Here is a 16,372-nt window from a genome sequence, read left to right on the forward strand (position 1 = left end):
TACATGTGTGATCCCAGCTAGAAAGCCTAAGAAAAAACAATTTAGAAACCAGCTAGAAAACATCTGTACAACATGGTGGGCAGAAAAGCTCCAAATTGGTGGTATTTTTGTGAGTTGTCACAGCAAACACTAAAACTCCTTTTTAACCTACTGATTCTAAAAAGAAGAGCTTATAGTCAGTATTAATTGGGATTTGAACTTTCAATGGGACATTCAGTGGGCCTTAAACCCAGAGAGTGTTAGAGCATGAGAGAGAACACGTACCGTCCCAATGCTTCGTAGTAGTGTGTCCTAATTCAAGGAAGGTGCACAAGGAAGCAAGGAGAGAAAAGAACACCATGTTAGCAGTGTCACATTGTACAAGTCAGCCAAGTGGGGGCAGCTGATAACACACTATGGCCTCCATAAGGTAGGCAGGAGGTAGACAAGCCATTAGATTCTTCACTTGAGTAACTACTTGAGTAATGTTGCACCCACAGAATTTCCTCCACCTTATTATCACCTTCAGTCCTGTTCTGGAGCAGCATTTATCCACCTTTTCACATTGTTCTCTGTCTTGAAAAACAATTTTCAGCTCAATCCTGTTTTTAATGAGCGACTAAAAAAAGAATACCCCACTGATAAAAAGAGACATTTCTTTTGCATTAGTCATCTATGCTTAGCCAGCCTGAAGAATGCCCAAAGAAGGGGATTTTCTTTGCTTTACTCAGTATTGCGTTTTCAAAAACCTTGCTTCTCTCCTTCCAGAATATCTTTGGTGACTGCATTACGGACATGATGCACTAAAGAAAAAACACAGACTTCCACAGATCTCCCTAACTCTTAAGAGATGAACCGTAGTTCCTTTTTCTTTCAGTTAACAGTTGATCAAACGCCTCCCTTTGGTGATAAGGGGGGTAATTAAGGCTTCCTTTGGTCTTTATAAAAGTTTCCTCATGACAAAGCCCAAAGAAATCAAGTGTTCTGATCAGTGAGGCTGCTGCAGCTTTGCAGTGGTCAGTGGATGCATATCTGATGCACTGTGGGTTTAGCACAAGTGGAGAACCTAGAAGGCTCAATCCAGCCTTCAGGCAGAGCAACAGGCAGGGTGACTTTAGCTAGGCAGCAGTACTTTGGTGCTGGCATGCACGTTGGTCCCCTGGGTCCATAGGCCCATTCTGAGCTGTGAAGCTTACCTTTTGGAAGGCAGTTTCCAAGGAGCTTCTTGCACACGTATGGTGGGTGACAGCGGAGTTCCATGGCCTTCCACTGTGCTGACAGTGCTGGGGTAGCTAGGTGGGCTTGGGAAGCGGCACAGGGCAGTATTGTTGGCATTGTTGATGTTTGCATTGGAGCCTGAAGATGAGTAGCTGCTGGGAGTGAAGGTGGAGTCCACCAACTTCTCATGAGATGGAGACTCGGTATCTCCCTGGTTGTTGCCAGACTTATTGATGTGCAAAGGTCTCTGGGTGGTGAATGTCTGAGGGAATGCACTCCTGCCATCACTTTGGTAATAGCTGACATGGTTTCCAAACAAGCCTCCGGCTCTCTGTTAGAGAAAAAAATAGTATTTTCCCTTTGTCAGTAAGAAGATGTGCAAGGGCCCTGGTATTTCCTGTTGAGCCTGTTTTTGAGGGAAAGAAAATGTGAGGACCAGCTTGGGCATTAAGGACACTGCTCTCTAAGCCAGAAACCCTGGACTTCTCTGACAGAGAGACCTTTACAGACAGGCTGTGAGTGTCACCTTTTAATGATATTTCATAGGACTGGCCTTGAAGACCTGGGAGTGAATGACTGGGTAAAGTGGCACGAATGAGGTTACTGCTCTCCGATCTTCACAGTACAGTTACAAAACAGTATTTAGACATAAGAGGGAATCTGAGAAGAGCACGAGTAGCTATCACCTGGAGGAAGAAATGAAGAAAGATTTAATAAGCCAGTCATATACTGTTAGGATGATGAATTACGGGAAGGACAGACATAATCTTTCTGTAAATGATTAGAAGGGGAGACAGGCCAAAGGAGAAGAAATACTATCAGAGGGTACAAATAGAAGGAACTGGGATGAAACAACAAAGATAATATTTAGATAATTGCTTGGGAAATTTTATTCAGGTCTGTAGGATTTCTGTTGGGCTCTGGGGTACATTTTGAAAGGATAATACTTGTGCCACTGAAAGGAAGACTAAAAAAAAAGCTGAAGTGTGTCTAGCTGCTGCTATATGGACAGGAAGATGGCTGAACTTAGTGTTTTCTCTGATACTTCAGCCGTTGTCATTCTGATTTTATTTAGATTTAATACAGTGCAAATGTCCAATAATAATAAAATGAGATAAAAACATGTAAGATTTGTAGGATCTGGTACCCTGACTCCACCAGTCTTTCTTGTCAGCTGAAATATAGACTGCACATAAAAAAAAACCCAGAACCCTTCAAGCTGCGCTACTGGTCTGTCTTCAGCTTGTAGATTTGTTTAGCACTTACCCGGAAGATATCATCTTCAGAGGCAGCAGAAACAGCTTCTTTCATAGCCTTATCTAGCTCTTCCTCTGCTGTCAGGTCTCCAGAGATCGCTCGTCGGATCTCTGGACCAATGTCGTGAAGTGTGCGCAAACCAGCCTGCAAAACAGCAAACTGTAGAGCTTCATATCTCCGAGTGGTTATGTGAGGTATAAAAGCAATGCCATTTTTTTCTAAGCACTTAACATAGCATTGCCCAGCTTTTAGAACAATATCAACAAATTCACTTATTTCATCTCCAACTTAGAGAGGGAGAAACTCGTAGCGATCCAACCCAGGAATGCTCTTAGTCTCTTGGTTCCATCAAAACAGGTCAAAGCCATAAATTGATGGGCCTGACTGAGCAAGTCTGCCAGCTTTCAACTCTGGCTTCTCAGATCCCCTACCAGAAGCCCTAGAGCAGCCACACTTCCAGCTGAACCATGTACTCATCACCTGTGAGCACTTCTTCTTTTTAATTAGAAGCTTAAATAAGGATTTCAAAGCCAAACTTCTGACACCTGAATCTAGGCAGTGCTCAAACCCCTCACTGACTGGAGTCCACTCCAGGGAGGTATGTTTGATGCTCTGTCCATTGGATGGTCTTGGAACCCAGGTATGCTTTTGCTTTTTAGCTTATTTTGCCTCTTGGCAACATGCTGTCCCTGACCCTGTTACAGTGACTCTTTTCCAGTGGGGATAGCCCACGGCAGCCCCCAGAATGGCTGAGAAGGAATGGGAGTCAAATGCCTCAACCGTATCACCCCTGTCCGTTCTGGGCCCGCTTGTCACCTGCAAGGAGAGTGCGTTGCGCTGGGAAGGCTTGCCCACCAGGCCTTGTTCTTTGCGTTTTTTGAACTTCCGGAAATACTCTTGAATCAGGAAAGTGGCGTAGAACTTCCCAACAGTCACCTCATCATCTGGAAAGGGATAATTTAAAAAAAAAAAAAAAAGAATAAAAAAATAACCATATCATTTTAATTTATGTGTTTGCTAAGGTGAGACTTGCAGTTCAAAGCAGAAACACCAGGCTCCACAGTGCTTCTCTGCTACTTACAACACCAGTACACAGGGCTGAATGAAGGAAGGGACTGCTCCACAGTCAGAGCTTTACGTAAGCAAACAGGAGGTGAGGTGAACATTGTGTTTGGATAGATTGGTTTGGCTGGCAGAGAATGCCTATTGCTATGTATCTCTGGATGTACTTTGGTTATGGACAAGTGCCTCTAAGCTTTCTAGTCTCCAGTGCTGTTTTATTACTTAAGATCTTGCTGTAGTGGTAGCCTCCCAGTCTGGGTCAGCACAGGCTGCTTTCTATTCTGACAGCCTGGGGTAATGCATACTCCACGTCCGTTCTCACTAACGGCATCTGACTGACCATCCATCCCAGATCTGATCTTGCCCTTCTCTACACTGAAATTCTGTCTTGCTGTGTCTAGCATGGGTACAAGTGAAATAAAGTGATCACCTCTCCCCAAAAATGCAGTCATTGATAAGTCCTTGCTATATGCTTATTCAAAACGAGCTGTTGAGCCATTTTTGCACCCAGCTTTTATTCAGGCAACTCTCCAAACCTGCTGGAAATTTTTATAAGATACAGTCCACTGAGTTCAGAAGAGGCTGAGCAAGGCTTCAAGATATGACTGCAGCTGTTAACAAGCTGACAAGTGGTATTTTACGTGATAGTCTCCAGCAAAACCTGGAAGGTCAGTGAAGGGACACAGTAGATGCCCATGCATTTGGGCTTCTAAGAAGTCTAGCAAAGGAGGAGCCCGGAGGCTTGGTGAATTACAGCCCAGGAGGGACGCTGCATAGAAACCTGCAGCAATCAGTTTCACCAGTTCTGACTGCTGAAGATAATCCCCATGTCCCTATTTCTCAGACAGGTAGAAAGCAGTTCTGTTAGTAAAAAATGAATTATAAGGCATACTAAAGGTGGGTTTGCTAAATGTAAAGAAATTAGGAGAAGGGGCTGCATCCCCGGCTTGAATGTAAGGTCATATATCTTCTACAGTCACATAAAGTCCACATTGCTCCTGGAGCTACTCAGTTCTGTTTGCTTCCTTTGTCCCCAGCAAAGCATTAAGTAATGCCCAAGGGAGCATATGCCTACAGCTGGAGTGGGGCAACAACGAGGAACGAAAATTTCAAACTCATATTTAAGTATCTGCCTTCCTCCCCTGATTTTTCAGCATATATATATATATGAATGTATACGTTGGTACAGGCAAAACCACATCTCAATCTGATGAAACATCCAGCCAGGTAAACAGGTAATAACAGTTTGTAGAAGTAAGCCTGACCCCTGTTCTCTACCTGATGATCAGGAGGTGCAGTAGGACATGTCAGGTAGGGAAATGACAGACATTCACAGACTGGGACAGCATCCTGCACTCACCACCTGCAGGAGGCACCACCTGGTCCAGCAGCTTCATACTGGTACGCTTCCAGATTTTCTTAATTATTGCTCTAAGCTCTTCATTGGCTTGCTCCAAGTTACCTGCAGGGTGAAAACCATCAGAGACAGGAATTAAGCCAGAGCCTGCAGAGGAGCAATTTCACACGTCTAGCATGGCAATCTCAGGAGGAAAGCACCAAAGCTTTTAAAGTGTTGGAAAGTTTTGGGCAAAGAGGTTCTCAGATGATTGCTGAAGTCCCCCTGCAAAGAGAGATTGTCTTCTTGAATATGCACAGTCATCTCAGGGTGAAGATGACTGTGTTACTACCTTAGTAAACCAGAAACAAGGGAACCACAACATTACTTTGTTCTGAATAGCAAAAATCTCATCCAGTACTTCCAAAATCTGAGATCCAGTGAAGGCTAGATATAATGACAATAGAGGTCAGTTAATGGGAAACTAACTACTCCTTGAAGAACACAAATAATTGTTGGTAAAGATTCAGCTAGTAGTCTGAAGATCTAAGCCTCCTTGTGGCCCTTTCCAGGAGTTACCTCATAGAATTGTAGAATTACAGAAGATACTGAGTTGGAGGGGACCCACAAGGTTCACTGATTCCAATTTCTGGCTCCACACAGCACCACCCAAAATTCAAACTCTATGGCTGAGAGCAGCATCCAAACACTCCTCAAATTCCAGCAGCCTGGGGCCATGCCCACAGCCCTGGGCAGCCCGTCCCATGCCCATCACCCTGTGGTGTAGACCCTGGCCCTGGCCCCCAGCTGCCCCTCCCCTGACACAGCTCCATGCTGTTCCCTCCAGCCCTATCGCTGTCACAGAGAGCAATGTTGGGGCTGGTGTACACCAGGGTACAGTTTGCCTTTTTGGCTGCCAGGGCACACTGCTGATGTTCAACTTGCCATCAGCCAGAATCCCCTGCTGCAAGTATAAATTACAAAGGACTAAACTACTGTATTTTCTTTCCAAGGGTGCTGTTCCTCCAACTTTTCTTCCTGCTCTGCAAGCACTAAGGCTCCTCCTCAGTGTGCTACACTAAGCCTCTGCATGCCAGCAGCTCTCTTAATATGATGCAGTGAAGACATGAACATTAAATAACATTGTCAAGGATGAAACAGCTGGAAAGCGTCAAAGGCAGAAATATGACTCAGGAGGTTGAATTCCAAACTCCTGCCCTAACCACTTACAGGATCCTGCAAAGGAAAGAGCAAGCAGTCAGATGGTTTCCCAGGAGTTCACTGGTGATGACTCTGAGAGTCTAAGGCTAAGACAGATGAGAAATTCACGTCTTTTTTGGGCCTCTTTTTCATAAGACACAAGATGTTACACAGGGGTTGCAGTTTGCTTTTTCCTCAGGAGAGCTTATTTGGCTACAGACAAGTTTTGCTTAGCACAAGATTTAAAGCCTTACTACCATGTTTTTAATCCCACAATTTTTATTTTTTATCTTGTTCTCTCCTGTGCCCGAAATGTAACATAGCTACTCCTGAGATGAGGACAAGCTGTGAATGACAGAACCACATGCTCTTTTAGAATATCCAATTAATCTATCATGCCAGGTTTTGACTCAGGATCAGTATCTTTCATTATAGAAGGACAAACTGAGCCCCAATTTTGCCTGCTTTCCCCTACTGGTCTAAGAAAATATATTAACAGTTTGTTTGCTTCCCATCTGACCTTAGGCCTACAACAGCACTATCACTGCAATATCATGTTAACTCATGTTAGGCACTAGCCTTCTAGATAATATTGAGATAGAAACACTCCTTAGAAGACATTACTCCTTCAAACATCTTTACGCTGATTTTTTCTACCTAGTAGTGCATATTAATAACTGGGATCATTTTACACAAAATGTCATTGTATTCCAGCTTAGCACACTTTGGTATGAACATCGCTCAGCTACCCTTGCACTCAGCAAGCTTGTTACCTTCTGTCTTGATCCTCAGTGCAGTTCTGACCAGTGCAAAGAGAGTAGCATTGAACATGACAGTTCCATCGCTGTTCAGTGGCATATTCATGGAGACAAGGCGCTGTGGAATAAGGAAGAGAAAGAGAACAGTCATACTTTGTCCGGACTGAATTGCTCTTCCCTACTTATGCTACCCTGAAGACCTGCCACCCCTCTCAACTCAGAGGCCTCTGGGTTTGGTTACATGATCATAGGAATATGTGTCATATACAGCTTGTGTCCCAGCTACGTTGAGAGTTTGCCCTGGGATCTCTCCCACTGCTGGATACTCTGTTTTCTTCAATATGGCTATCACTTTCTACCCTTTGTTTCCCTAGTGGCCAGTAGGCATTTGAGAGTGGGTGCTGAGTACTGTTGCAGCTGCACAGTGAATTTCATAGAGACTAAGGGCATATATCTGAGGGAAGATGTAGCCTTTACCAGATCCTCCATCCTTACTTCTGCCTAGGGACATGAGTTAACACCAGGGTCTTGGTTTGAGCTCTTAATGCTTTAAGGGCTGATTTTGTTTGAGCTCTAACGCCTCTTTCATGCAATGGTATTTCTGTATATATGCCTTGGCCTTTGAATTGTGCTCTGAGATTGATAAAAACAACTGCAAGAGCCACATACAAACAATGGGACTTGCAAGTAGCTTCAAGGGAAGGAAGAAGAAAGATTACAAACACGTCTGTTTTCACTAGAGAGAATCTTCTCCATAGCTGGAGTCACATAACCAAAGAAATGAGTGAGACAGAAAATCTGTCCTTGGTATGTGTGTTCGATATCACAATTGCAGGTGACTCTGTCTTCTCCGAGCTGCTGTGTGACTTACTTTGCAAGCCACTCGGTGAGGGCAAAGCTTCCCGAAGCCCAGTGGAGGCTGAATCCGCCGGAGCAATGTCACCACGTCCAAGTGCTTAATCCGTCCCCTAAGGAAGAAAGAGTATTGAGTACCACCTTTTCCACAGGTGATCTGCTGAACCCTGTGCAGCTGCTGCTACAAGTACCACCAAGATCTTTCCAGGCCTGCCACCCTCTGTAACCTGGGTACTGCTGAAGGTATTATTTCAGGCCGCTGGTATTCAGTGCATTCCTCAGGATTTGCCCAACTCTCCCATCAATACAAAGCACACAGTTGTCAGTGATACACAAGTCAATACTTGCAATAATTGACTGGAGTGTTTTGAAAGCTGCAGTTCCCTCGTGCACAGATAGTTTAGTGTTCTCCCCACACCACTGATCTGCTCTAAATCTATGACTGCTTGTTTGGCTTCTGGCTGTAAGGCTACAGCAGTAGCAGAGATGCAAAGGGTTTCTTTTTTTTCCCTCTAGCTTTCCTTTCCATTCCATGAGCCACTGCCTTTTGATGCTTGTTTATGCCTTGGGCTGTCACTGGGGCCAGTGCAAAACAAAGTCCTTAGGTGCCTCAACTGAGACAGCAGCAGTTGGATTTAAGTTTTGTAAATGGTATTTCAAAAGAAGGATTCTCTCAGGGAGACAGAAGGGACCATGGGACATTGAGGGGGAAGAGTTAAATAAGCACACCTATAGACAGCAGTGAATAGAATATTATTTGGTAAGGGGTTATCTGTTATATGGCTTCAGCTGTTGCAGTCTTGCCTTCAAACAAACACAACTAGAAGCACCTGTTTTGTAAGCTAACAGCGTATTTATTACAATGCTGTGCTTGCCCCCTAACAACACTGAAATTCTCTTTGGACAATCACCTGGATGGGAAGAGGTGTTTCAATTTAAATATCACTCTAATAATGTGACATGGCCTCACTGCAGAGCCTGAGCCCAGATTAATCTTGACACTGTCTCCTCATCCAAAACTGAAGAGATCTGCTTTTCATTCACGCTAAGATCTCTTTCCATGGATTCTGCATTATGGAAGGGACTTTGCAATTACAATTGTCAACTACATTGTTATGCAACAGGGATCTAAATGCACTTTAAGCCTAAGCATGTGTCAAGCAGAGCATGTAATACTGAATGTCAGTTAAGCTCTCGTGTGAGTCGTTCTTGTGTAACTTTAAATCCCTACAAGTCTGCTGATACAACCCTGCAGATCGTGTAATGCAGTCATGTGAAGCTACCAGTTTTGATGGGCCTATATGACACATGACAAAGTAGAGATTTGAGCACAGCAGCTCTTCTGTGAGTAGAAAGTCAAATAGAAGGGTCATAGCTTGGATTCAATACCCCAAACACATACAACAGAAAATCAACTCTCAAACCTTCTCTTTAGTTTTGTGGTATCTCCTCACTTGACTGAAAGCAAAGCAATGTCCTGCCAGGTAATGGTGCAGCTCAGATGCATAGAGTTTTGTGTGTAACACTGCACTGACCTGTGGATTTACCAGCAAAAATACCTTAAGGAGGGTTTTAAGATTTCTTGCAGAAAAAAAAAAGGCTCCTGAGGAAGGGACATTGCACTTACTGCACTGTGTCTGGAGAACAGGAAACAATGGGCCTGTTCTCCCGAGGAGCTCTGCTATCCAGGCTGGGTTACTTACTTGGCTTCGGGGTCATACTCTGCCCAGATCCTTTTAAACTCATCTAGGTGGTGTGGTCCTAAAATGGACCAGTCCCGGGTCAGGTAATCAAAGTTATCCATTATAACAGCTACAAAAAGATTGATGATCTGCAAAAAAGGACAAAGATGACTTGGTGTATGAGATAGGTCACAGTAGACTTTACTACATTCTCAATTCAAAGTCCAGGTTTGGACTTGTATACCTAAGAGGTCATTTGGGGTGGTTTCTCTCTGTTCCTGCATGTAGGCCCTACATTTTAAACAGGAAAATGCCCAAAACAGGACATCCTCAGCTGGTCAGCATTTAGCAACTGGATGGATGAGGCCCAAGTGTGCTGTAGGTGTTCAGTGAGGGCTTTTTGTTTACCTGTTGTCTTTGCCCACCAGAATGGGGTAGTGGTAGAGAACCTGGAATTTATCCTCTGTGGGTTGTGAGGCTGAGATAAAATTCCTTTCTCTTGGCCCCAGACCAACATTTAAAAAGTCTTGCTGCTGTTCACTGGGAGAGTTATGCACACTGATGCGCGCTGCAGAACATGTGCCGTCACTCTGAGCAATGCCATATTGTCAACATGGAGCAGATGCAAGTGGGGTATGTGTATTCTCACAGTCATTGCTTCTGGCAGGGGAGAAAAAACCTGCTCGGCAGCCAGAAGGAAGGTAGGAGGGAAGGTGGGAAGTGTGGCTGAGGCGTTGCTAGCCTCAGCACAGCCCACAACATGCTAATTTGGTTTTCTCATACAGGGGTAGAGGGAAGAGGGCTCCTTTGCTGTGCACAAAGAGCTGGGGTGGGAGCAGAGCAGGGAGAGGTGGGACCTGCAGGGCCCATTGAGGAACTGTCATGGTAAGAGTGCTACTGGGGAAGACCCCAGAAGGAAATTTCCCATCTTTGAAGCTATCCTGCAGTGCTGAGTCTCAGAGAGATAAAGGTCAGCCTGACCGGGGCAAGTTACAAGTGCTTTGGCCAACTCACCAGGAAGGCACAGAGCATGTAGAAGCTTATGAAGTAGAAGACAGCAAAGCTGCTGCCACAGGAGTGGTCAGCTTCAGTGGAGTTGGCCGGCTCAGACTCTGGGTCACACTTCTTGTCTGGGAGACACGCCAGCATGATTTCCTGCCAGGCCTCACCGGTGGCACACCTGGGTACAGCAAAGAGTAAGGGAAGACAGCAGTAACCCTTGATATGGAAGGGAGCTGCACATAAAAGACCTGCTGCTCTCCTGAAGTCAACTACAAGCAGGTGAGACCTATGTCTGGGATCTTACATTCTGCTGAGGTGCATGCATTACATGAAAAACCTCCATGAAAACAAAGACAGAGTTGCATTTATACCAACTCCCCATCCACCCCCTCCCTGGGCCTAGCACACCTGGCCACAGCTGGAGCAGATGATGCTCAAACAGAGCTAGGCATGGCCATGCCAAAGCATGCCTGGGTCTTCATCACCCTTTCCCTGCTAAAACAAGCTGGAGTCATATTGACTTGCTTTGAAAGGAGGAGGAGTTTGTGATAAGTATCATGGTGTGAAAGAACTGAACAGCTGTCTGCCATTCTTTTGAGCAGGAGGAGCTGCTTCCCTCCCTGGGCACTGAGTTCTGACCAGTGGCAGGTGGCAGAGCATGAGGCTTAGCAGAGCGGTCATTTCATCTGGCATAGATCCTAGGTTCTCTCGCCAAGGGACAGCATGTTTCTACTCACCTTGTGCACATGACGTGTTGGAAGGAGATAAACTGTGCCCAAGAGCAGAGAAATCACACTCCCGGACTGACACAATCCAGAGCTGTCAGACACCCACCTGAAGAGCAGCAGCACTGCTTGGGGGAAGGTCTGGAAGTTGTTGTTGCGGTTGATTTCTGTGGTATCGTTCAGCGCAATCTTACCAAATACCTGGCAGAAAGCAGAGATCTTTTCAGGTTAGCCTCATAAAACCCCCAAACCTCCTGTTACCCGCAGCTTTTGGCCCCCTCCTTGACTCTGGAGAGCTGACATTTAACAGAATCTGCCCTTCTCTCAAACATTTCCACTGGTCTTTTATATTTGCCGTTGCTTCTCTTGCTTGTACTTAAGTACCAGAATAGCACTCATATTAAACAAGATATACTTATTTATTTCATATACTGTGAATAGGTGATATAGGGTCTTATGTTAACAGGCACTCATATGGGGTGTTCCATGAGGTTCCAAGTCTATGAAGTGCTTTGCATCTTCCCCAAACAGTGTAAAGTAGGTTAAGTCTGGAAATTATCCAGATGCCTGCCCTCCTGGTAACCATGCTTGTCACCAGGAGGTGTCTCAGGACCCTTCAGAATGCAGCACTGTGAAGATGATGACTGGATTTTTCCAGAGAAAAAGGGAATGGAGCAGTGGAAGCACCTAACAGAAGTACACAAGAGGTGTATGACAGGGAAGATTTAGCTTAAAAGCCTCATGATGTAAATGAAAGCAGTGGCTCTTTAAGACAGAAATGAAACAGACCAGTGTATCATGTGCAAACTCTGCTTGCTATTTCAAACTCCTTGGGGCTTTTCATGCACCTGAGCTGCTCTAAATTGTAACGGTGATCTGGTAGCCCTTTCCTTAGAACCATAAAGGATGGCTGACAGCTTCCCCCCATGCCCAGCCAACCATCACTGTACCAGTTCATTCCTTCAGCTGCAGCATGAAGCCTGAAACACTTGGTGCAGCTTTTAGGAGCCCACTGCCAGATGCCAAGTCCCTGGTGCAGGACAGTTCCAGGCTTCTTTGAGAAAGTCTGACACTTTTGTACCCATGGGCACTGGGACCAAGAGTCTGACAAACCCTGCTTAGCAGCAAGGTCTGCACAGCACTGTCGGCCAGGACTATTTATTGCCCATTGATAGCAGCATGGCAGAGGCCTCAAGGGCTGAGGGCTGCAATCTCACAGCCAAGATGAGCAGCAGGAACAGAGCAACTCTGAGAGAACACGGAGCTCCTTTCCAAGCACATATCGCTGATAATTAACACCCTGAGACGTGCAGGGACAATGACAGAAAGGCTGTGCCAGAGGGGAGGAGGGCCTGCTCATGGCAGCCTTTCTGCAGGGGACCCTGGTGGATGCACAGGCCTGGGGACAGCCCCGGCTGTCCCTATGCTGTGGGTGGCAGTGACAGCCCCAGCTGTGCTGAGGAGGAGCAGGAGAACAGCTTAAATGCTCAGAGGCAGCTTGAGCTGAGGCAGCCCATATTTTTTGTTTCAGGCAAGCGTAGGCAAGGGAACTTCCCATGCTGGAAGCTTGATTTTTCCGCTCTTCCCAGCAGCTTCACTCACACATGATGCACCAGCATCAGCTTCCACGGCAGCTTTGCATGGATCAGCTGTGAAAAGCTGCAGGTAGATGCTCTTCTCCCACAGCCTGTGCCTCCCACACCATTATAGCAGCGGCTGCCTCTGTCAGCATCAGTCTGTGTTCTTCCATTTGTCCACATCAGATAGCAAGGCTTGAATGTTATGCTCCTAGTCAGGTAAGTAGCACAGATAATGAGGTAAGTCTTGTTTAGGTGGGGAATTCTTCCATTTTCTTCAGATTTTGTGCCTGTAGGCTTTAAGGAAGCCGCTCAGTGGAGTGAGGAAGGATTCTCCTCACTATGGGTCCCTGAGTGTAAGAGAACTCTACCTGTCAGAGGGTTCAAGAGAGCAGTACATGAAATGTCTGAAATGCCTCTGTGACAAAAAGTGATGGTAGCAGGTCAGGAGGCTAAAAGCAAAGAGGGCAAAAGAGAGGAGCTTTCTTTTCTATTGAAAAGTAGGAGGACAGAAAGATTTCCAGTAATCTAGATCAAAAGAGAAACGTACGATCTTCAGGCTGCTGAGATGATTAAAACAGAGGCATGAATGTTTGCTAAGGATTAAACAGACAACCTAGAACTAGCTGACAGAAGAGGGAATACAATTACAGAATAATCTATCTAGCCCTGGCAGTGCCATGATCATCACAAGCCCCATCTGGGTAGGTGCAGGGAAGCCATTTCTAATGCTTTATGTAGCTACATAATGTAGCGTAATACTCTCAAGTGATTTTCTGTTTAGCACAGGTAATCCTGTAAAGATCTTGTCCATTTCAGCTAGTTAGGCATTAAAGGCAAAACTGACACATTTAAAGTATCAGCCCAGTATATTAAATGACAGCTGTAATTGCTGGAAGCAATAAAGATAATCTATGATAATTGAAGATATGCTTGGCTTTATTTTTCATACTGGGGGAGGGGGAATGGAGCCTGTGAAAAGATGTGATTATAGTAACAGGAAACAAATTAAAATAAGGTCAGAAAGGTGAGATTAATTTTGTTACAAATTCTGCCTGCATTGTGAAACCAAGAAGCCTGTCGTGGTTAAAGACCTCTGGAAGTAATTATGCCTTGCCTTTCTATGCTATGGTCTCTGGTCCCAGATGGCCGACTTGTCTGAGATCTTTGATTAACATAGAAGAGGAAAGTGAAGCTTAGTTTGAAAAGCACAGCAAATGAGGTTGGGACTGTCACAGACTGTGCCTCTATCACATGCTGTCTTCAATGGTCTGTATGCAACATCAGTTTCTTGCACAGATGAATGCTCAGGCTGGATCCAAGTTCATCTTGCAAGCTGAATAGGATATTGTATCGATGCAGCTTCCTGAAGAACTGGCACAAACACAGAGTTGGTACATTGGTTCTGATCCCATATTTGACTTCACGGTGTAAATCAAAAGCTGCTCTTTACGAGCCAGTGGAGTTAGGCCAGCATGAAAGTGAAGGGAGAGAAAAATAGGGCTTGCTCAGTGCAGCATGGCCATGAGCCCACTGAAACAACTCTTTTGAGCCAATGAGCAAGGCAATAATTCACCTTTGCCAGAGCTTCTGGGTATTCCTTTGGGAGAATGGAGGGCTGGCACATCCCTTTTATTGATTTTATATTGTGTTTTATCATTAAATGGGTCTTTTTTTTTTTTTTTTTTTTTTTTTTTTTTTTTTTTTTTTTATGAGTGTGCTGGAGTGGAAGTGCCATAGGTGCAGACAATGCTTTCCAATCAAAGTTAGCTGTCTTCTTACCTTGCCTGGGGAAAATATTCATGTAACCCTACAGCTATAGTAGTTGACCTAGTGACCTTACAGGTCAGTCCCCAAACCTCTAAGAGAAGAAGAAAGATGCAGTTGAGCTTATTAGCATGACTTACCTGCATCCCGATGACAGCGTAGATGAAGAACAGCATCACTATTAGAAGAGCCACATAGGGGAGAGCCTAGAAACGAGACAAAAAAGAGATGTGTCTCCACCGTGCCTGGCACACTGGAAGCGCTCCATGCCACCGGCTTGGGAACATCGTGCAGAGGCTGTAACTCGCCAGATGGCCACTAGATGCCGGCATAGGCTCACACTTGCCACCCTTGTTCCCTCCCAGCCCAGCCGGGCTCTGACTCCGCTCCCTCTCGGGATGCTGCAGCTCTGCCCCTTTTGAGCCAGCCCTGCCCTTGGCTGAGCGGGGGGAAGCCAGGGCATAAACAATCTCCACATCTGTCAAATGGCAGGAGAAAACTACTGTAACCGGTATTGTTCTGCCCCGAATGGCAATGTCCTCTAACATTTATTTATTTATTTATTTATTTATATATTTCTAGGATCCAGTTTGGTGTAATCAAAAATGCAGCAGCTGCCCAGACCCCAACTTCAAGGTCTCTCCTACAATGGCCGATCCCATCCTAAGTACATAAAGCAGCCAGAGCTTTGTTCTCGGCTCAGTATTAGGTGTCTGTGATGGTGTCTGCCATGCCCTACTTGTCAGTGATCTGCTGCTGAAGAGGAAATGCAGAGCCCTGATATGCAGAGCTGCCTGGTAAGGAAGAGGCCTATGTAATCAGCAGTGTATCGAGTGCTCTAGGTTTCCTCCACCGCAAGCAGGAATCAAGGGCACAGCTCAGGGTCTCACAGTCTTGGGTCTTTGAGGCACTTTCTACTCTGTTGCTTTTGAAATATGTAGTGCTCAGGCCAGAGATTTCCAGACCTTACTTCAAAGGCAACAGGCAGACGTATTTATCCTGAAAATGTCAGTACAGCTGCTGGTCAGGATTTTGAACACCTCATTTTATGGGGTATAAAAAGCCTACAACATTCTTATTATTTTTTAACATGAAACTATTTATACATTTCAAGTTTAGGCCACAATTCAGCAGGGCTCACTCCTACAGGAAGAACTGAGGATTTTTCTCTGACCTCCATGGGGATCTGATGAAGACCTACAGAAATAATCTCAAAGAGATCTGAATGTTAAAACAGCTATAAGTTAAGCCTTTGAACACCTGTAACCATCACCTTGAGGCTAGAGACAGATATCTCTGTGCTTGACGGCGGTCAGACAAATCTGTGCGATCACCCCACAGTGCCATTGGAGATACAATGGCTCAGAATGGGGGTCCCCACATGCTGGGATCACTTGGCTGGGATTTGATTCAAATAAGACCTCAGAAGAACTCCCAGGAGAGTTGTCCAGATAGGGTTCCACGGGCATAACCTTACCAGTTCCATCTTTCCGTCTTCCCACCTGGCCCTTAACCTTTTTCCACGTTCTTTTGCTCAGCGCATTGACGCACCTTCCCACATCTCTGCCCATTACTCCCCATGGGAATTCCCTGTCTCCCATATTCCGCACCCCTGTCTCTGTCCTCCCCCAGCTCTGTTTGTCCCTGGATTTACCACTTTGTCCTTCTGCTTCCCACGGCCTCGCCTTGCCCTCAGCACCCCTCTCGCTTCCTACTCCTCCCACCCACCAGCTTGCTCTCTGCTTCTATCTCTGCTGGCGGAAACCCTGCAGAGCATTTTCCCACCAGGCACTCCTCTGACCAGTGCCCTGGGCTATATATACAGCACCATACGCACAGGGCGCACCGTGGTCATGACGGGATCTGAAGTCCTGCATGAGTTTGCTGCTTTTGAGGCTGCCCCGTGTGAACAACAGCACTTCCTGGAAGCATGTGGGGACACGGGGAAGAGCTT

General features: G+C 45.6%; 1 protein-coding gene across 1 annotated transcript in view; it reads right to left on the reverse strand.

The window, feature by feature from the left end:
- CACNA1C (calcium voltage-gated channel subunit alpha1 C) overlaps window positions 1-16,372 on the reverse strand; it is a 451,547-nt gene that overhangs the window by 13,479 nt on the left and 421,696 nt on the right. The window contains exons 35-44 of the mRNA XM_015865321.2: window positions 14,559-14,624; window positions 11,184-11,275; window positions 10,362-10,527; window positions 9,369-9,496; window positions 7,682-7,778; window positions 6,826-6,928; window positions 4,877-4,978; window positions 3,271-3,398; window positions 2,464-2,598; window positions 1,176-1,528 (exon numbers count right to left, since the gene is read on the reverse strand). Of these exons, the coding sequence (XP_015720807.1) occupies window positions 1,176-1,528; window positions 2,464-2,598; window positions 3,271-3,398; window positions 4,877-4,978; window positions 6,826-6,928; window positions 7,682-7,778; window positions 9,369-9,496; window positions 10,362-10,527; window positions 11,184-11,275; window positions 14,559-14,624 (1,370 nt within the window). The remainder of the gene's footprint in view (window positions 1-1,175; window positions 1,529-2,463; window positions 2,599-3,270; window positions 3,399-4,876; window positions 4,979-6,825; window positions 6,929-7,681; window positions 7,779-9,368; window positions 9,497-10,361; window positions 10,528-11,183; window positions 11,276-14,558; window positions 14,625-16,372) is intronic.

Source organism: Coturnix japonica, chromosome 1, assembly GCF_001577835.2.
Source record: "Coturnix japonica isolate 7356 chromosome 1, Coturnix japonica 2.1, whole genome shotgun sequence".
NCBI lineage: Eukaryota > Metazoa > Chordata > Aves > Galliformes > Phasianidae > Coturnix > Coturnix japonica.